Source organism: Pseudorca crassidens, chromosome 2 (assembly GCF_039906515.1).
Source record: "Pseudorca crassidens isolate mPseCra1 chromosome 2, mPseCra1.hap1, whole genome shotgun sequence".
NCBI lineage: Eukaryota > Metazoa > Chordata > Mammalia > Artiodactyla > Delphinidae > Pseudorca > Pseudorca crassidens.
The window spans coordinates 132,019,319-132,040,810 of record NC_090297.1 but is presented as its reverse complement, the minus strand read 5'-3'; the positions used below and the strand labels follow the sequence as shown (position 1 = coordinate 132,040,810).

The window sequence follows — 21,492 nt, the reverse complement described above, 5'->3', positions numbered from 1 at the left end:
GGACGCGCAGGCTCAGCGGCCATGGCTCACGGGCCCAGACGCTCCACGGCATGTGGGATCTTCCTGGACCGGGGCACGAACCCGTGTCCCCTGCGTCGGCAGGCAGACTCCCAACCACTGCGCCACCAGGGAAGCCCCCAGAAGGCTGGATTTGATCCCTCTTACTTCCATCATTTTAGCTCTAATCCTTGAGATCACCAGTTACCCTCTTTGGCCTTCGATCCTAATTCTGTAAAACCTACCACAGAGGACTGCTGAATGAAAAGAGAAGGGGCCTCATAAGAAAGGTCTTTGTAAGTTGAAACACAGTGATTAGAATAGGAATTTTCTATGTGCTGCAGTCTGTAGAATTCCCTCCCACTCCCCTTTCTCAGGCTGAATAACACAACAGAGACACGGAAGATTATTACCACTTCCCAGCTTCACTTCGTAGGAACTTAAGGTTCAGCCCCCCACTATGGTAATTGCAGATCGTAGGAAGATAAAAGATAAAATCAGAGAATTTCAGTATGAGAAGAGGCTTTAGAAGCTACTCTGACCCTCGTTTCCTGTAGGAGAAAGCGGTTTAGAGAGAAGAGCCTAGACAGATGACTGGCCACCCAGCTTCGGAATCCCCGCCTACGTGTGTGCAAGAAGGCCGAGCTCACGGTCAGCGAGGTGAGCTCACAGGTCTGTAGGAATGGGACAGAAAGCTTTGTCCACCAGGGGGAAGGTGAGAATGGAAGGTTCCATTTGAGTGGCACCTCTAGGTGTTTATGATAACAAGCACTTATACAAATTAATCTGCAGAAAAGGACTCAGTTTACCCCTGAAGGAAGCTCAGCTGTTATTTTTAACACCATTTCTATTTGGTCCTTCCCTCTTCCTTGAGCACAGTCATCATGAAGCCGAATCTGGCCTCTGTACCCCAACACCAAATTAATGCTCTGAGACAGAGTTTGGGGTAAAGTAGAAAAGAATAGCTTCATTGCTTTGCCAGGCAAAGGGGGTCACAGTGGGCTAATACCCTCAAAACTGTGTCCCAACCTGGAGGCGGTAATGAGAAGTTTTGTAGTAATGGTTCAAAGAGGGTGTCATCAACTCGTGGACATTCTTCTGATGGGTTGGTGGTGAGGTAAGTGGGAGTCAGCATCATCAACCTTCTGGTTCCAGCTGGTCTGGGATCTAGGTGCTTGTGGGGAGCTTATCATTACCTTTTCCCACCTGGTGGGGCTTCCACTACCTGCAAAACAGCTTAAAGATATTGTTCTGTGTATCCCTTGAGGGGCAACCGGGCCCCTGCCCCAAGGCTGCACTATTGTTTCTTTTGACTGTTCCTTTGTCTTTGCATCCTCTCCCTTCCCTAATTAGCAACTGTTTGAACCTGCTAGTTGGAACTCCGGGAAGGTCATGGAGGATGAATGAAGCCTATTTCCTGTAATCAAGAAATGGGGGACACAGGAAGGATTTTGTGCCCAGGAGCCCCAGAGGGTCCTGCACAGTGTCAGCCAGTCCCATGTCCGTTTGGGATGACCTGCCCATTTTAATTACTGAGTGTCTTGCTAAGTGCCTTATAGCAAGCTCAGCCGAGTTGGCCTTGCAAGCCAGCCTTGAGTGAACATGGAAAGCATGGCATCATCTGTGAAAGCCCCTGTGGCCAGACCTTAAAGCAAAGATAGTTTAAGTGGGGTTTCATCAGAGGTGTCTAAGGAATGTTCAATTTGTTAAGGAGCATTAGAGAGATAAACAAATATGACTTGGCCAGGTTGCTCACTGGAAGTGAACTGATTCTTAATGGTTCCTGGACTTAGGAAGACTTTTAAGCAGCTTGTGACAGTTAAAATTACCCTTTGCTTAACTCTGTCAAAGATTATTGCTCAATTTTGGAATTTATGTGAGTGATACTAATAATGACAACAAAAAAAACCCCACAGTGTTAATAATGACAATGATATTGATTGGCATTCATTGTATGCTGGATATTGCTAAGCACTTTACTTCTGTTATCCTGGGGTTGAGATGTGCAAAATGAGAGAATGGGAATTGAAGCTGTGGAAAAGAACAATAACCTTGAAGCCAAAACAACTAGGAATTTTTTCCCCCTAATTTTAGTATTTACTTACTGGGTGAACTTGGTCAAGTAGTTTGACTTTTCTGGAGCTCCTTATTTGTAAAATGGAAATATAAATACCCACATTCAAGGGTCATTAAAGATTAAGTTAGTTCATGAATGTTGAAAGGGCTTCTTAGCAGAGGCCAGCACATATGTACATCATTACTGTTGAGTTGAATCATAGATGATAGGAACAGAAATACAAGTGGATGAGAACTAAGTAGAAATGGAGATGAATCAAGACAGTTTAGGGCAAGCAGTGGGCTAGTCTCCTTTTGGAAGTCATTTATAGGTGATATTTTGTCATTATCATTTTCTTTTCCCATCCATTTTATAAGATGAGAACCGGTGAGGGGACCTCACTGTTCGAGATCAGAGAATTATAGCAAATACTAAACTCTTTGTTAATAAAAGACTAGAGTACGAGAGAGGACTCGGAATGAACAGAGCTCTCACTGGATCTACTAGGCAGTTTCCTTGCAATCACCCTACAACCAGTGTCCTGGTTTTCCCAGACCCATGTGTCCATATTGCTTCCAACGCCACACTACAGGGAAGTGGCCCCCAAGGACTTGCAAAGCTCAAATCAGAATTTCAATTGTGAAACCGCAGGCTTCAAAATGACTTATTCTCGTTACAATGTATGAAATGATCCGTAAATACATATTTTAACTTTACCGAGTTTAAGTACTATTACATATCTTACTTGATGTCAGATTTTGTTAAGTATGTGCTGTTATCTGAATTTACAAAGGTCAGTCAGATGGCAGTGGAGAATAGAATTAGATATATTTAAAAATCTTCTTCGTACATCTGTAGCTCAGATAACCCTGCCTTTTTCAAAGAGCTTTGGGCTTTTTTTCCCTTTCAAATGAGACTTTAATGAGTATCATGTGGATAAACTCTTTGCAGAGGTTTGAAAAGATCCAGAGAAAAACTGTTGTAGGAACAAGCAAACCATTCTGGATAAAATCATAAGCCATTTGAACGTCTCATCTCTCTGGTTGTGTCAGAATGTTTTGGCTGCATTTTCACCCCACAGGAATGTTTTCATCTCCATGGCTAGGTAAATAGAATGTGCGCAGAGTTGCTCCATTGCTATTCATGCCAGCACAGAGTAGCACAGAGTGACCTACTTCCAGCAGCATCCGTAGAATGCTTCGCTGCTTTTCATCAAGTCTGATTTACAAAACCACCGTCCGCTTTCCACTGCCCCTCCCCCACCCACCACCAGAGACAACATACTGTGGACTGTACGAGTCGTTATTTCTTTCTCTCATCACTCCTGCTTTTGGTATCAGTTTATTTCAGTCCATTGTAAACCTCTTCAGAAGACAGAGAAGTGGGTGGGTAAGCAGCTTTAAAGGAAGCTGACATTTCTGATTTTTTAGAATATAGCTCTATAGAGGGATATTTGTGGGGCTGCAGAGAGAAATCAGGTGAAATTTTCTTATTTAGACTACCTTGTTCACATAAACACATAGAGTAAAAACTCATCGGAGACCCTTTGCAGACATCTTGATTTTTTCTTATTGGGGACTGCTGATTGGAGTTTCCATAGGTCACTATCATGAGTTGCAATACAGCCAATCTATAAGTTGGCAGGCTGAACTAAGCTGGAAGCATCCCAGAGTCCAAGAGGAAAGTCTGATCTGGAAAAATCTTCCAGAGACTTTTATCCAATTGGCATGCAGAAACTTAGACTGTACCTGATTTGGAGTCTAACTAGAGCCAGTGTCACTGAATACCATGGTTAGAGCAGGGTGAGTGGTTCTTAGAGACCTTCTAGTCCCATCATTTGAAGATGAGAAAAGTGGGCTCCAGGGAAATTATAGCAGCCTCATTCTCCTGCCCTCCCACCCCAATCCAAAGCTCTCTTTAACCTGCCATTCCGTTTCTTATCATTGGATCATGAATGATTTGAGGCTCTCTTCCTTTTGCCATTGAGAAGAAATGTCACCAAGCAGAGGAAATAGGAATTCAGTTATCCTTCTGGTCACAAGTGGAAATTTCTATTCCAAATCTTAGAAAATCAAAAAGGTTTGAATTACTTGGAAAAGTAACATCCTGTTCTTCTGTTGGGTGAGAGATTCTTGAAATCTTAAGCCATTTTGCTATAAAGCTTTTGCTCACATGGTTGTGTGTGGTGGGGCAGAGGAGTGAGAATGAGATGATAAGTAGCAGCTCCACGGCCGACTGTGAGTTTAATAGAAGAACCACAAAGAGAGTTCCATTTCCAGTTGGATTCTGAACATCTTCACAAAAGAATTACCTAGCCGTACTATCTCCCATTTGGTTGTTCACTTAGCCACGCCTACATAGGCACAAACTTCAGGCAAGCCTTTGGTGAGCTGGTGGACTTCAGGGTCCGCAGGGTGCCTTATTTTATGTGGCTATCATTCTGTGATGTGGGATTGCATCACCAGAACTCCATACCAGATGGCAAGAGGTGTGGAGGCCCAGCCAACTCAACCTATGGGACCTTGTTTCTCTGCCTAGTTTTCTGTCCTCACTTCTCCCGACTTTGTCCTTTCTCTCTGCATCCCTCTCCTTTGTCTGATTTTCATCTGTCCCTCATCTTTCTTCACAGATGGCCAGGACACTAATGCACGGCTTTCATTATGTTTATGGAACAAGTTGGGGTCTTTAGAGGCTGCTGTTCCAGAGACATTAAAGACTTCGGTCACGTTTGATACCAGAGTAAAGATTTACAGGATAATTAGTGATCCTCTACTGTTATTAACCCCTGACTTAAGCAGGTTGTTTTCTTACAAAGGTGTTGAAAATTAATGCCACTTTTAATAGTTTTAGTTGGAAGACCATAATGAGACCATGTGGGAAACTAGACCTACCATCAATATCTTTCAAACTCTGAAATGGGGATTTGAGGCGGGGGGGGGGAGTAAAAAAGAATGGAAGAAAAGGGGGTAATTCTATCACAGGCCTACCTTTGGTCACCTTAATGATAGTCACTGATGGACAAGACTCATTTGTTATTCTTAGTTTGGGATAATTAGCTTATCGCTACTAAAGTTCTGCACTTAATCCTGGTGGCACAGGGAAACTCAGAATGACAGCTGAAATAGCATAGGGTGGATGGGTGACTAGATTCTATTTTTAGAGATGTTCCCTTTCCCTTGTAATTATTTCATAAAGAATATGAGGCTTTTCACAATACCACACTTAATAGAATTGAAAAAACGATCAAGCAAAACTAATAACCCATAGACATTCCTCCTCCAATCCCCTAATGGCAGGGAATTTCATGGCTGTGCATTTTATTTGTCTTCCAATTGATCCAGTTCTTTTCTAACTCTGCTCTGGGGAACCCCCTCAGAAGCCATATTAGATTTGGTTTGGAGGAAGGGTTTTTAAGATTAACAATGAGTTTGAAAATCCTGATCTAAGCAGGGTCTTCTAATAGTCAGCAATGGCCATCAGGGGGTGTCACCCTCAATCTTGAAGGACTGCAGGGCCAGTTCATCAGGTACCCTCAACATGAGGCTAAGAATCGACAAGTTAATGCTTCCTTCCGACTTGACCTCAACACCTGGGCCACCTCATTACTACACAACTGGATTTAGCTTGAAACTCAGCCTTGCCAGGCGTGGGAAAGGGGCCCAGAATACCAGGACTAACCTAAGCTACTCTAAGTTCTTTAACGAATTAAAGGATCTTTGAGAATTTCCCTAGTTCAAATCCACATTTGACTTTCAATTGCCAGATTCTTTGAAAGAAGACATCATGCACCTGGTCCTCAGTGAAGTTGTCCTTTGGGGAAATTCTGATTCTGATATGATGTGTCTTAGCAGGTCAGTTCAGGGACTCTCAGCATGCGGGGTTGCCTAAAGAAGGACCAGGGATTTTTGGAGCAAGTTTTGGGTGTCCTAAGCTAACCCCACAAAAAGACAGTGCTGCAAGCTCACAGCACACAAGCTAACAGAACAATGACTAAGACCAATTTAAAAGTGATTTCATCTCACTCTCCTCCTCTCTGCCTTTCCCCATCCCAGGTTATTCTGCAGTGTCACTTTCCCTGCCCAAGGTTCCATCTTCCTGGTTCTCTGTTGCATCCAGAAGTTTCAAGGTTTCTTTCTTAGAATCCACATATCTGTATCAGCATGAGGTCCAGTCTGAAGATGGGCCTGGCCTCTACAGACTCTAATCGAATCATCTCTAACCTGTCCACTCTGTGCTCAGAGGGAGGGAAGAGGTAGAGTGCAGGTTAGACTGGAGCGAGGATTTGACACTGCTTGGTACATTGAAATCATTGCCTTTCTAGGTGGCCACATGAAGCACACCCTTTGGATTTAGAATTGTGGAACGGCAAGTTACAAAAGGATCTTGAAATTCATCAACACAGCTCCTCCGTATACAGATGAGAAAATTCAAAGCCAGGCATTCCATTCAAGGTTACTCTAGACCGAGGTCTCCTGAGTTCCAGTTTAGTATCGTGTTTCCTGCAGAATATAGGATCAGAGTTACACTGGGACTGTGATTGAGTCTAGTCTATCTGCTACTCTTTCTGGGTCCTCTTCATCTTTCTACTCATGGCTTTATTCATTCCTCTGCTTAATAAAACCACGGATGACTTTCCATTAGCTCTGAACTCCTTAAAACTGGCATTCACAACTTTTACAGTTGACACCAATCTGGATTTTCAGCCCAGTCCTCTACTCCTCCTCTCCATATCCTCACTCTGCAGCATAACCAGACCTCCCGCAACTCTGCAAACACGCATCATCCTGCTGTTCCTTTACACAGTTACACACACTGTTTTCTTCATCTCGAATTGACCCCCAACATTTCTTCCCATTTTATCCCTTTCCAAGGGTATATGCCCAGCCAAGTACCACCCTCTCACCCAGCAGTGCTATTACGGTTTAGAGTACTTATTCATGGCTCTGTCTTCATTTTCTTACTAGACCAAAAGCTCCTTGAGAGTAGAAACCATGTAGCACAACTTGCTAAATGTGGCAAATAGAGTGTGCTCCAAGGATCTTTGTGTATTCAAGAATAAATGGCTGGGACTTTCCTGGTGGTCCAGTGGTTAAGAATCCACCTTCCAATGCAGGGGTTGCAGGTCCGATCCCTGGTTGGGGAACTAAGATCCCACATGCAGCGGGGCAACTAAGCCCGTGCCACAACTACTGAGCATGCGAGCCACAACTAGAGAGCCTGTGTGCTGCAACTACAGAGCCCACATGCTCTGGAGCCTGCATGACACAACTAGAGAGAAGCCAGCACGCTGCAACAAAGAGCCTGCGCACTGCAGCGAAAGATCCTGCATGCCGCAAAGACGATCCCGTGTGCCGCAACTAAGACCTGACGCAGCCAAATATAAAATAAATAAATAAATAACTATTTTTAAAAAGAGTTCTCATTACAAGGGAAAAAAACATATATTTAAAAAAAAAGAATGAATGGCATCCTGGTTTCTGTAAATTTCGGGCATTCCAAAATTTTGGAGGTGCTGAGATCTGTGAGGTTAACAGAGGGTAAGAATGGGACAAATGGAATGCTAAAAGTAAGGGCAGCCTTACCTTTCTGGAGATCTCAGCCCCACAGTGTGGTGATGGCTGTGGTGCTCGTGCCACCTGTGGTATATTGAGATCTGACTGTGCAGGCTCCTGTTGGCACCTGTTTTATTCAGTACACTGGCAAAGGCTCTGTTTGAGCCTTGTCCACAGCCCTCAGGAGGTCTTGGACTAAAGTAACTTATTTGATCACCTCCCACATTTGCTCCTTGGGAGTCCCAGGTCAGGCTTGCATTGGTAAAGCAATTTCTGAGCATTTATTCTTCTTGAGATATTCTGCTGACATCCAGACCAACGTGATTACACTGATGTTCCAAGCTCTGATCTCAGCCCCACTGCGATGAAATTCACAAGACATTTACTGTGCTCTGTGTGATTTTTCATTGGTTGACCCAGGCCAGATATAGCATAAGTAAGTAAGTTCCTAGTTTAGCATTTTAGCTCTCCTGTGTCAGATCTTGCCAGGAGAGGGGAAAAAAGCCAAGGAGGAAACTATCATTCTGTAATTATCTTCAACCTAAAAAGTGACAGACACCTTCACTGGCAGGCATGGCACCCTCCTTCCTTCACCCTTTCCCCTCTATGATGATTCTGGTCCAGGCAGAATCAGGATATCATTTTCCAAAGGAATTTGCCATGAATAACCCATAGATAGGTTCAGAGGGCTGGGCTGGAAGCCAAGGCTAGAGATTCTGTGCTCTCAGCCCACCTCCCCATACCCCCACTGCACCCGTTCTATCCTTGGTACCATCACTCCTAGAACCTTGGAGCAGGCGTCCTTCCTTCTCAGAAACAGTCCTGGCTGCCAGTGGGTACAGGGTTTCTTCTGGGGCTGATTAAAAGTTTCTGGAATTAGAATGGTGATGGTTGCACAACTTTGTGAATATATTAAAAACCACTGAATTGTATATATTGAAGGGGTGAATTTTATGGTATGTGAATTATATTTCAGTTGTAAAAGAACTCATGGAATACTAAGGCTTTGTGCAAAAAATTTAAATACTGTGGCACAAAAATTCCTGAAAGACCCCATGGGCTTTCAGTTGCTTCCTCTCTTTATGCATGTTCGAAGGTCATGTCCTCTGATGCCTGTGTTGGAGGTGGAGGGGATCTGATAGAAATTCATTCATCTGTCTTAGTCCCTGTTCTGTGTCAGGCTGGGGTGACTTTGGTCTGGGTATTTACTTGTCTCTGCTTCCACAGTTAAAACAGGGGTAATGAGCCTGACCTCCTCGATGAGGGTCTCCTGGGAAACAGAGAGCCAGTTTGTTGAGTGCTTTAGAGGTATGAGGTGCTGGATTCCTCTTGAATAGTTACAGGAAGGGCTTAAGTGGGACCTGACATGTGTGGAATAGAGCAGGTGCAGGCAAGAGGCTGGACGTGTGTTGCTCTAGGTGATTTAATTGTGCCATTAGGTGCTGTATTAGGAGCTGTCGCTGCTTGTGATTTTTATGTCTGTGATGAGAAGGGGATGGAGTTTGGTTTCTACTGTAATGTCAGGAAATGGACTTGGGAGAGAAGGGTGTGTTTCCCAGGAAGAATCTTCCCAGTGCTTTGATGTGGAGCCTTGATGAGTGGTTAGAAAGAGTGAGTGCTGTCGAGCGGGGTTTGTGATCGCAGGACTTGTGATGAAGTGTCATGCGGCAGCCGCGGGTCTATGCAGGCACCCTTGGAGGTGCGCCGAAGGGTTTCTGTTCACCTGGAAGTCTGTAAAGACCCCTTAGAGGAAAGATGAACTTGGGAAGCTTTTGTCACTGCCTCACTTAACAAATGGAGCTGTGCCTGGGGAAAACCAGGACCAGGCTGCAGGGGAGCCTTTTGCATACCCTCTGCCCACTGCAGCTTCCTAGATGCTCATGCCGGTCACTTCCAGAGCATGAACAGCTTACCAACCCAACAGGATGACTAAGTCCTTCAGGCAATTAGGGAGAGAAGCTAAGGATGAAGGGGACCCTGAGCACCTTGTTTTTGCTGCACCCTCATCCTCCTGCACACTCCAAAATTTATTCTCCTCCCTGGAGGAGAGGTAGGATGGTAGGATGAGCTAGGGAATCATCATAGGCTGATGACCTGTGGCTCATGAATCCTTCTCACTGACCTTCCCTGAGAGGACCAGCCAGTATCTTCATCTTCCTCCTCCTCCTACGTATTCTTCTATCAATGTCTGAATGTCCGTTCCCCACTTCGCTATCTATTATAGGAAGTCCACTCACACTTCAAGGCCCAAAACTATAGGATCTTCTGCTTCTGGCAATGCTACTCTCCTCCCATCTTCCACCCTCTACCCAAGCAAGATTACTCCTTCCTTCTTCTGTTTCCACAAAACTTTTATGCACGTGGTGTAACACTTTACACATTCATTCACAGTGGGTGGCTTTGGAGAACTTGTTGAGAGCCTCATTTAGATTAGTCTCTCAGTGCCTAGAACAGTGCCTGGTGCGTACATAATACATGCCCAATGTGTGTCTGTTAAATAAATTAATGAATAACTACATAAGTAAATAAATACAGCAGAACATCATTTGTACACTCCCACAAAGAATGAAAGATATGTATAAACTGTATAAATATTTAAAATTGCTTTCCTCTTTATGATTGTGGTAACTTGATGAGAATACTATTCTAAACAGATCTTACTATATCTTCTTTCCGTGTATTGAATTGTTTAGTCAAAGGTGATAAATTTTGGGAGAAGAAGCCATGCCTTTAAAAAAAAGATGAAATTTGACAAAGCCATGCTCTGCCAAAGTATGTTCAGCAGAATATGAGTTTCCGAGGATGATAATAGCTGTTAAGGAAAAAATGATCTTAGGGCCACATGAAGCTCAAGAAAGCTGGATTAATCAGGTTCTTTCTGTTGTGGGATGTCTCAAAGCTTCGATCTGATATTGCTTAGGAATATTAGAGAAAGGGACACATAACAGTATGCTTCTGCAGCACCGCTTAACACCTACAGTATGAAGTACATAGTGGGTTTTGGTATATTGTTATTTATTTGCTGATGATATTTCAGTGCCTGAAAGCAGGTGAGTGCGTATGTCTGTGGTAAGGCCTGCTTCTTCACAGCCCTCTCATGTATACCACCTTTGCTCCGCAAAAATGAAGAGGAATATTAAAGGGAATTAAAACATTACTCCTGCCAAAGCAAGCATCAGACATCTCCAGTGGACTATGCAGCACATGACGGTGGTTTTAGAAATAACCTGTCAGCTCCAGTGGCTCTGCAGTAACCTCCCAGGACTCTCCTGTAAGTGCCAGTTCCCTGCACAGTAATTACCAACTCTCTCCTTGGCAGACGCACTGGCGTCTCCAAGTAATTTCTAGGGAACTCACACTTTCAAATTTACAAGAGGCAAAGAATCTTCTACTTACCTCAAGAGGTCATCAGGGTATTCAAACTGTACTAAGTAAAGGATGCTATTGATCATAGAAATATGGGGAAGAACTTGAGTTTTTACCTTTGTATTTTTCTCAGTGGGTGAGAGGCTGGGCCACTAGTTTATGGTGCAAAGACTGATGGGGGGATAATTCTCTTCTTCTCAGGGCCTCTTCCCTTTCTTGAGATTTGGAGCAGCAGTAAGCCTGACTTAACTATAGTTAGAAACCCTTTGTTGTCTTCATTTGACACTGGCTAATTGGTACCGATGTCTAAGAAGGAGACGAAAAGGAGATTCGGACTGGTCCAGTTGGAATTCTGACCTATGCCTTTGGTGTTTGTCCTCTAGAGATCTCAGGGAACACGGAGGACATCCCTCTGGTGCGCTGGAGGCAGCAGTGGCTGGAGAATGGCACTCTACTTTTTCACATCCACCACCAAGACGGTGCCCCAAGCCTCCCTGGACAAGACCCAACTGAAGAACCCCAGCGTGAGTCGGCAGAAGAGGAGCTGAGAATCCTCCACATCTCAGTCATGGTAAGAGCAGCACAACTGTAGCCTCTCAGGCTATGGTTTATACTTCCTTGACATTAAGAGTCTGGGTGCCGTAGACAGAGCTCTGTAGGACCCAGCTCCACAGTCTGATCGTTGATCTTGTTAATACGTACATTTCCCATTTATGGGAAACATCTCCACCTGTGGTGTAAGTAAAAATTGCAGTTACTTCTGTACCATCATTACCCGACTGTTCTAAGAACATGCCTAGATGGGGAGTGACTTCTACAAACCAGAGACGGTGTCAGATGGGGGTGGTGGATTGTCTTAGAAAGGAATTATTCAATTAGATCAGAATATCTTATAACAGTTTCTCCATAAATGTTTGCTGAGGGACTGAGTTGCCAAGCTGCTCGCTGCTACTGAGCCCTCTTCTCCCAGATGGGAGAAAAATCAGTCCTGGCTTTCTCTCCTCTTACAATAAAGGGTGTGCCAATGGATACTTGCCTTTCTCTCTAGCCCATCTCAGAAACATCACCATCAGCATCGCTTCTAAGATATCCCTTCTGAAAATTAGAGAATTTTTCCTAAAATTCTAGGAACTTGTGTTTTAGAATCTCACTAGAAAGTAAGTGCTACAGTGGCAGGCAGGGGTTTTGTTTGGCATTGTTTTGCTCATTGGTGTATCTTCAACACCTAGAATAATGCATTCACATAGTTAATGCTTAATTAGAATTATTTGTGGAATAAATGAATGCATTTCCCAGTGGAAATGGAACATGCCTGATTCACTTGGTATTTTTATTAGTAAAATCGGTACATCACCTGCTCCTGGGGTAGCTTGAAAGCAGGTTGAGACTTGACTGATTATCTGCGGACTATATGTATGGGGGGGGATGGGCTCTTTCACTGTTAGGAAATTCAACAGAGTACCAAACGAGGTCTTGATCTAAACTTTAATTAATCTATTACTCTGGTACCATCACTATGTGCTGTTTAGTTTTGTGTATTAGATTGGGGAAAACTGAGCACATTTTAGATGTATTAAATTTTTCATTATCTAAATATTTGGCATGGAAAATATCCCTATAAAATCTCTGATAAAATCTCAGACTGCAAGCCTTCTATTTCTTCCTCAGCCAGTGTCTCCATGAATAACTGACTTGATAGATTGCCTGCGTATGCACAGCTGCTCTACTTTGTTTAAACTATGTGGTTGAGAAAAGAGTCCTTGAATAGCAAATAGAAAAACTTCAGTGTCCAGATATGCCAGAAAGTGAGCAGGTAAATCAGATTACTGTGCCTCACATTTACAAATTAATTGAGGTTTATAACATTAGGGTTAGAGTACTTGTACATCCTTAGTCAAAGACCACTGTTTCTTCTCTCAGGGAAGCTTGTCTTCTTCAACGTAGCTTGTAGTTTCCAGATTGTGGTGAGATCGGGCAGACCTGCAGAATCAGCCCTGGCATCACTTGGGGTGACAGATGCAGGGGTCACATTGTTTTTGTCTTTATCATGTGGTCTGATTGGAAAGAAGGGTACAATGGTGGACTTTCCACCAGCTATCCGCATCCTCCCATCAATGTGGGAGGCGGTTATTGTGATGGATAGTTTTTGTTTTCTTCTGGTCCAAGACCATTTCAAAGGTCCAGTCTTTGTAACACCACAAAAATGTTTAGGGTAAAGAGAACTGTAAAGAGATTCCCAGGAACTGACGTTGGGAGTGGCTGTGTCTGAAAGAAAGACCCTGAGTGTAAGAGGTTAAGGCAGGCGAGGTGTCAGAAGGTGTGTTTAGTGGGGGTTGGGGAAGTGGTGTGAGTATCTGTGGGAGGACAGTCCAAAGATTGTCCTAGTTGCTACATGATATCTTCAGTGTAGCAAGGACCCCATCTTCTGTGCTCAGAATGAGGTGCTCCAATAGATTCTCCAGAGAAGTGTGTGTGTATGCATGTGTATGTGTGTGCCTGTTTGTGGGGATGGGGGGCTGATCAGGGATGCCAAAGAACGTGAGGAAATAGATGGTGTCCCCAAAACGTAATAACCCTTACAAGAAGCCCTACATTGCTAATGCTTTTTGTTGAGCCCCGCTGGGCAGGAATTAATGGGAAGTGGACACTGAACTGGAAGGAGAACAAAAGTCAGCCTTAAACCTGGGACTCTTTCCTTCATATGCTGCTGGTTACCCATGGCAGACCAACTATGATGTTCAGTTTTCCAAATAACATGGGAGAGATTACTCCTTCAGCTTGACTTTAGTTTATTCTATGTTATTTTCAACTAAGCTGGAGGAGGCAGAGGTTCAAAGGGCTTGAGTAAAGGGTAAGGGTGGGCAAGTCTGGTATTTGTCGCTGGCTTGCCCTCTTGGATGTGGATGGGTCCACATCTCCATGAAAAATTCAGGAAAGCCTGTGGCTTCTGCAGGAGCACAGGGCCCCCGAGGTGAACTGAAAATATAAGTACTCCCTCCCATCCTTGCCAAGATGGTGTGGTCAGTGGAGCCTCCTGCCGCCTCTCTTGCCATCCCGCCTACCTCCATTCCTAGTGCATCCACCCTCAGACACTGCCTCTCCTATCCTTTACATTCTATTCTAGAAACAGTTTCAAAGTTTGAAATTTTGTATCTGCCCTCAACTTAGAAATCAAGCCTGAAGGTATCCTGTTTGAAGATGTCGTTCCCAGAGTCTCTGATGGTTTCTTCTTAAGAGGCTCAGGGATTGGTAGACTTTATCTGATACACTTTATGCCATATCTTTTGGAAGTAGGTAGGAAGCCATTTGAGTCATCTGGAATGACAACATTATAAATGTTAGAAGATAGCAAAATCCTTTGACTAGTAACAGTATTGGGCAGCGAAATGCACTTAAATGAAGTCTTATTACCCAAACCCTGTTAGTTATGAAATAACAATAGCAGGGCTATTTTTCATTAACTATAACAATCAATACTGATGCAGTTTTTAGTTGGATCCAAATAGCATAATTCAAAAAAGAGAAAACTTAAGGTTATCAAAACATGAATATTATAAAAACAAAAACAAAAAAACATGAATATACCCAACCATTTCTCTTTTGTTAAGAAAATGTATATTTAAAAGCTTAACTAATAATCCGAAATATTTCTAGTATGTGCAGAGGGAATTAATGGTTCTGTGAACACCTTAAAGTTTACATTTCTTTCATTTTGTATTTACACTTTTCTCATCCATATAGCCTCAGGGCAGAGACGGCTGTTTGTTTTTATATTTTGCATTCACTGTGTTTTATTTACACACAAAGTGTCAATATAAGTAATGAGAGAATGAGATATAGAGGAAAACCCTTTTTTTGTATCCTTTTGACATTGTATGGATGAAAATTGGTAAGTTCTCTCTTACACTGTGCCCAGTATATACATACCATCAGCAAAATCGTGGGCTTACAGAAAACCAATACCTCAGCTAGGAACTTGGCAATTTAAAACTTTAAAAAACCTTTTGCTTTTCTTATTTTTCAATCACATCCTAAAATTTTTGAATTATTTTTTCCAAAGAAGTACTATTTCTTCCTTACATAGAATAATTGGATTTCCTTCCTGAAATCTTATATTACTGCTTTGAGGGTCACATGATGTATTTTAACCTCCTGCATGATTCAGATGTGGCTGAAGAGATTTATTTCGAATTTTGCAAGATAATTGACGTTTAAAACTACAAAAGTACACAAGGATTCTCTTTTGCAAACTCTCGAACAAGTGAAAGCAAAATCATCAAATGAAAATTGCTATGTGAGCTTAAACCAGAAGTCAAGGAATTCTTCAGTTATAAGCAAATTTTTTACTCCATTGAAGGTCAAGTTTTAATATGACTTTACATTAGATGGTCAGACTCTGTGTGGATTTAAATTTCCATATTGTCCTTTTGCTAATTTACCATGTGATCTACATTTTTCTTTTTAAAGTACACAAAAGAATTTAATGGTGCATAATATAATTTTAATGGATTATCTACTTATTTCATCATTGTAATTAAAGATGGCAGTGTTAATAGACTTCCTATATGCATATGGGTTGGTTAAGTGTATATATATATTATATATATATTTTTTGCGGTACGCGGGCCTCTCACTGTTGTGGCCTCTCCTGTTGCGGAGCACAGGCTCCGGACGCGCAGGCTTAGCGGCCATGGCTCACAGGCCCAGCCGCTCCGCAGCATGTGGGATCTTCCCGGACCGGGGCATGAACCCATGTCCCCTGCATCGGCAGGCAGACTCTCAACCACTGCGCCACCAGGGAAGCCCTGGTTAAGTATATTTTTCACAGCAAGTAGCCTTTCAAAAATGCTTCAGTTTGATATATATGTATATATATTAGTGATAACTAATATATGTTATATATATATTAGTGATACCTCCCATTGGTAGATGATAATATTTTTTGTAGTTCAGCCTTCTTAGGCACAGTTCACAATTGAGGAAAAAAATAATCTTTGAGCATTTGTCTATCCCTCTGAGAGTTTTATGAAGATAACCCATCAATGAATCCTGGGTGCTACGCAGGACCACTAGCCCCGGCTGTGTGGAGCCCATTGGCCAGTGTCTGCAGGTTCCTGTGGCCTCCAACTGCTGGCTCCTCAGGGGTCCCCAGGCTCCTCATTGCTGGGAGCCCCAGGTGAGCCCATGGCGCATAGTTTTCTTTGGGGAGAAAAAATGTAGGAAACAAGGTTCAGGATGTTCCATTCTGGGGAGGTCACACTTGGGGCTGAGTTAGTGCAAAGCCCACAGAACACACGTATGGAGGACCCTAAGATTGTGCTTCCAGAACTGCAGACAACTTTGTGCCCCAGGACCCATCCTTGCTCTTACTTGAGCATCCTTACTCAAGTTCAGTTCCGCTGCCGAAGCGTCACATATTACTTGCTTCAAGCTGTCTTCATTTCACTCCTAAAGCTCAGCCATTTCTAGGGCAGAGAAGAGCAGTTCTAAGCATGTTCATTGCTATGTGCCACCAAGACTGTCTGGTACTTATTAGGTGTACGTGGGCATAGGAGAGAGGGCTAGATGCTTTTTCTTTCGGTACCTTTTACCTTCAACAAATCTGTTACAAAAAATTTGTTAGCAAATTCATTCATCAGAATCACTTTTTCTGTACCTTTGGAAGGTACAGAAAGACAGGTCCTAATTCAGTCCAAGGAGCTTATCTAGGAACTCAAGCCATCCATCATGGGACTAGATTGACCTATTGGCCATACTGTCCACCTACCAAAGCCATCTTTGTGTTCTTGGCCTTCCATGAGGAAAATGGGTGGGCAGTTCCTAAAATAGCAAGACCCCTAAAAACAAAACCCCTTTGTTCTTGGGTTGTCTCTGACTGTCTGATGTGTGACAGACTGGAGACGCCAGGGTCCGTTTGAGGGCTATTCCAAGTACTGAGGGAGAGTTGACTTGCAAACCTCCTCTATCTGGCACCATGGTTTGGTTGTGCATCTCTTGTCGACATGCATTAGGTGCAGGTACATGTGAATCCATTAGCCATTTCAATTGATCAGCTATTCCATCTTGCTGGCTGCCCCCCCATTCCTGTAGGGTGGGAACTGGGGTGTAGTGGAAGGAAACACTGCATTTAGTTGGAAGGTGGTCTTCAGATCTGGCTTTACCACTTTATGTAATCTGCTGTCCTTTTGGGAAGCTTCATTACCTCATCTGTGAGATGAATGCATTGGTTAGGCTTTTTAGCTTTAAAGAATGGAGATCTACTCAGACCTTCTTTGTAATGGAGTTTTACTATAGAAATTCATATGGAGGTAAGGGAGACAGAAATCCTCTGATTTAAAAAAAAAAAATCTAAAAAGCAGAATTTCATGAAGCCTGGAACAGGTAGGTTGTGCAGGATCCAAGTCATCTTGTCAGCCCCCAGCCTCAGCACTTTGTGGTTTGGCTTTTTGCACCTGTTTCTGTTACTTCTGTGGCCATAATGAGAAACTTTGTCCAGTCTACTCTGTAAATGTTTTCCCCATTTTGCCAGTTTTATAAAATGTTTGTACTATCCATTCACTCGTCAAGTCACCTCACTTATGACCTCACCTGACTGCTCTCAGCTTTACAAGGTTTCCAGTTTTGTTCCTGCGGCTGCCAGCTTCCCTACTTCCCCCCACCCTTTTTCTAACTCAGGGAACGGACCTCACTAGTTACCATAGTTGGACCTCACTAGTTACCATAGTTCCTGTATGTTACCATAGTTGGACCTCACTAGTTACCATAGTTCCTGTATGTTCAGAGACTTTCCTATCAAATTATCCCATAGGTAGATGTAACCTTAACCAGCCTTCTTCTGTTGGCTATAGTTATGGGGAGGTTGGCTTAGGTGACACAGAAAATGGTCACTCCTGCTCCAGGGACAGCTTGGAACCACTTCCTTTAGTAGAGGCTGCTAAGTCATGAGTCCATGATTCACTTGTTTGATACAGTGGGCAACTACAATCTAACTTGTAGAGCTGTTAGGAGGATCGAAAGATTTCATCACCACCATCACATCATCATCACAGTCTTAATTTTGCACTTACTATGTACTTCCTATCTAAGTACTTTCAATATACATTAGCTTATTTTTTATTCATATCACAACAGCATGAGGTAGAGTTTGTTATTATCTCATTTTACAAACGAAGGGACTGAGGGCCAGACAAGCTAAGAAAATTACCTGAAGTCAAACAACCCTAAAGGTGCAGAGCCAGGATTTGAATTGAGGCAGTTGTCAGAGTCTATATACTCTAAGAAGCAACCAGCTCATATCCTAGCCCATAGTGAGCGCCCAAGATATATTTATTACATGTCCTTTTACCGGCTTTGGTTGTTTTGTCAACTTTTGTCTGCTGAGACTCAACTGACGTGTGTCCCCACTGTTACTTCAAAGCCGCTAACTCTTTGAGCACTGGGACCCACAACCAAGGTGGCATGCAGATCTGTCTTTCTGTGGCTACACCAGGAAGCTAACCCCAGAATTTGAGAGTCTATTCGGCTCAGCTGACCCCACCTACTAACCTTGGCTGCAACCACTCTGCCTCACAGCTGACAGCGGGTTGATTGGCAGAGAAGGGAGGAGGGAAGTTGGGGACTTCCAACTCTAAAATTGTGAAAGTCATGTAACAGTAAACTTAGGCTTCTTCATATACATACTTTCACACTTTTGCAGTAAATTTCTAGAAACCAAAAAAGCATTTTAAAAACATTATTGACCTATCATTGATTTTAAAAAATCATTGACTCATTCATTCATTTAGTTATTGATTCTTTCATTCAATGATATGTCAGGCTTCAGGTACTTTTTTAACTATTAAGGAGATAGAAAACTAATAAGACAAGATTCTGCTTTCAAGGAACATTCAATCATATTATTAACACTTAACGTTTGAGGATGGCCTTTGGCAGAACTGAGTGTCAGGCGGTTCCCTGTTCCATTCCATTCTTTGTGTCCTCTTTACAATTCTATTCTTCTCTTTCCTGAAGCTCCTAGAGGCCTTCAGTTACCCCCATTTCTCCAGACAGCAAGGAAAATAGCTAAGAGGCCAAATTTTCACAAGGATGCTAATGTCTTTTAACAACTTGATGTAATATTCTGTTCAGCAATTTAGCTCACTTGATATAGATGCCAACAATTTACTTTTAAGTACTTAGTTCCAAAAATCCCTGAAGATCTTTTTGAAATAAAGAGTCATAATCTCTGTGGGGTTTAAATCAATATTAGGAACTGGTAATATTCATAGTAATGAAGCTATCTGTTCACTCGCTGTGTCCCAGACAACGTATGGGATTATTTTCATGAATAATTTCAATCAATTTCCATAGCAGCTTTGTGAAATAGTATTAAATCTCCCATTTTTCGGATGTGAACACTGAGACGTAGAGAAAGTAAATCACAGACCGAATTTCACATAGGTGGAGCCAGGATTCCAGGCAAGTATATCTGACTTCAGATTTCACTCTGCTGTAAGACTGCAGCTTGGTGGCATGAGGGTTGGCTGGCTTCTCCAGTTTTGTAGGCTGTGGAACAAATGTGCTTCTTCTGGCTAGCACAGCAGAAACCCTTTGGTTGATGAAGGTTAGGAGGGCACATAGAGAAATGGGCAAGATACTGTCATGGTGGAGTCTCTGAGTCACTTCAAAAACTGAAGAGCTAGACTGGGCAGCAGGATCAAGCATTACAGAAGCCTGGGGTTGGATCTGAGCAGAGGTCATTGAGAAGCCAAGAAGCCACTGGATACTATAAGTTCTATGGTATAGTACTTTAGTTCTATGGTCTAGCTATGGTAGTTTATAGCAGTGGCTTTGCTATCAGAGAGACCAAATTAAATCCTCATTCTGCCACTTACTAGACTTTCTAGTGGCTTTGGAAGAATTGCTGTCTGTCTAAACTCACTTTTCTTATCTGTAAAATGGGAATGATAATAGATTCTACCTCATAGGGCTGTTACGCTGATTAAATGAGGTGATTCTTATTAAGCACTTCCTACAGTGCCTGGCCCGTGGGAGGTGCCTAGTAAATATTGCCTAGGTAAACTCTTGGGGTGCCATGTAAGCTGGATGTAACAATTTCTGTGTGCAGTGTGTTACCCAGGGGCCCGCTATCTTAGGGAGCCAGGAAAGCAGGTGGGATCATAGCAACATCTTACAGGAGTCCTAGAGGGGTTTTGCTCAGGGAAAAGACTGAGGCAATTAGGGACATCAGGGTCACAGAAGGTGCCCATTACAAAGCTGGGATGTGGTCATGGACATCCAGGGCATTGTTAAGTCACTTTTATTGTTTAACAGGGTTTCATAGCAGCTATCCTGTGGTTTAGGATGGCAATCTCAGCTCCAAACTTCCCTGGAAGAACTTCATTAATTAACTAATTTTTTTTATCAAACCAAATGACGTCATTATGGGAATTCCTTTTCTGCCCAGGTATCCACAGATACAAAGATTGTTATTACATTCACAAGAGAAAAAAGAAGGCATATAATGATGGGTGATATTCAGGGTCAGCATTGGTGGAAAAACTCAGATTCTTATTCTTAATGCTGTTATATTTCCTCCAGATCATGCTGTCTTCTCTCACCTTCTGCCCCTCCCTAAAGCTTTGGGATTCTCTCACAGACCTGAAGTTTGTCCTTAAATATGACCTCAAACCCACACCCATGGGCCTTGGTTGGAGGCAAACTAGATTTAGGTAGAGTAGATCGAGCTAGCTGGGCCCACAGAGAGACCTCTAGCATGGACAATGGCAGGAGATTAGGCCAAGGATCTGTAAAGGGCCAAATGGTAAACATTTTCAGCTTTGCAGCCCATTTAAGCTTTGTTGCAACTATCTAACTCTTGCCATTATAGTGCCAAAGCAGCCATACACAGTATATGAATGCATGGATGTGGCTGTGTTCCATAAAACTTTATTTATAAAAACAGTGGGCCACATTTAGCCTAGAGGCCGTAGTTTAGTGACCCTGATCTAGTACATTCTCCTCATTTTGTCTACAGAGCCCAAACAGAGACTAGACTCTAACAACTCGGTAGAAGTTATAGGGTTCTATTTGCAATGTAAAAGATAATAGTTTGCTCGTTTTTGTTAGACTCCCATAGATTGATTATAATTGTCACCTAAGGAAGGCACTGATAAAGACTGTTCTTGCTAAAATTCAAGGCATATGGTATTTACAAGTTCAGGTGAAATGCACTCACATTAACCTCTCTTGAGAGGTATTGATGGGTTTAGTGAAGAGAAACGTTGATGAAAACAAAAATGTGCTTAGACTTGACAAAAGAAATATAAACAGGATACCGATTAGCAGACATGCTGTCTTCTCTTCCCTGTGGCTCCTGCTTGGTTTCAATGTTGCCATACACAGTAGACTTATATGAAATGCCTGTTCATGTTAGAATATCTCCTTAAAGTAAAATATATAAATGTACATGCGGGCATGGAAGTAGAATTGTGCTTCCAGACACATCACCATCAAGTTGGTGACACGGAAGGACTTTATGAG

The 21,492-nt window shown here is 42.7% G+C and overlaps 1 protein-coding gene across 4 annotated transcripts in view; it reads left to right on the top strand.

Moving 5' to 3' along the window:
• The window catches only part of ASTN1 (astrotactin 1), a 329,036-nt gene that overhangs the window by 113,536 nt on the left and 194,008 nt on the right, over positions 1-21,492 (top strand). For all 4 annotated transcript variants that reach the window (XM_067728733.1, XM_067728734.1, XM_067728731.1 and 1 more), the window contains exon 2: positions 11,355-11,542. In XM_067728733.1, the coding sequence (XP_067584834.1) occupies positions 11,355-11,542 (188 nt within the window). The remainder of the gene's footprint in view (positions 1-11,354; positions 11,543-21,492) is intronic.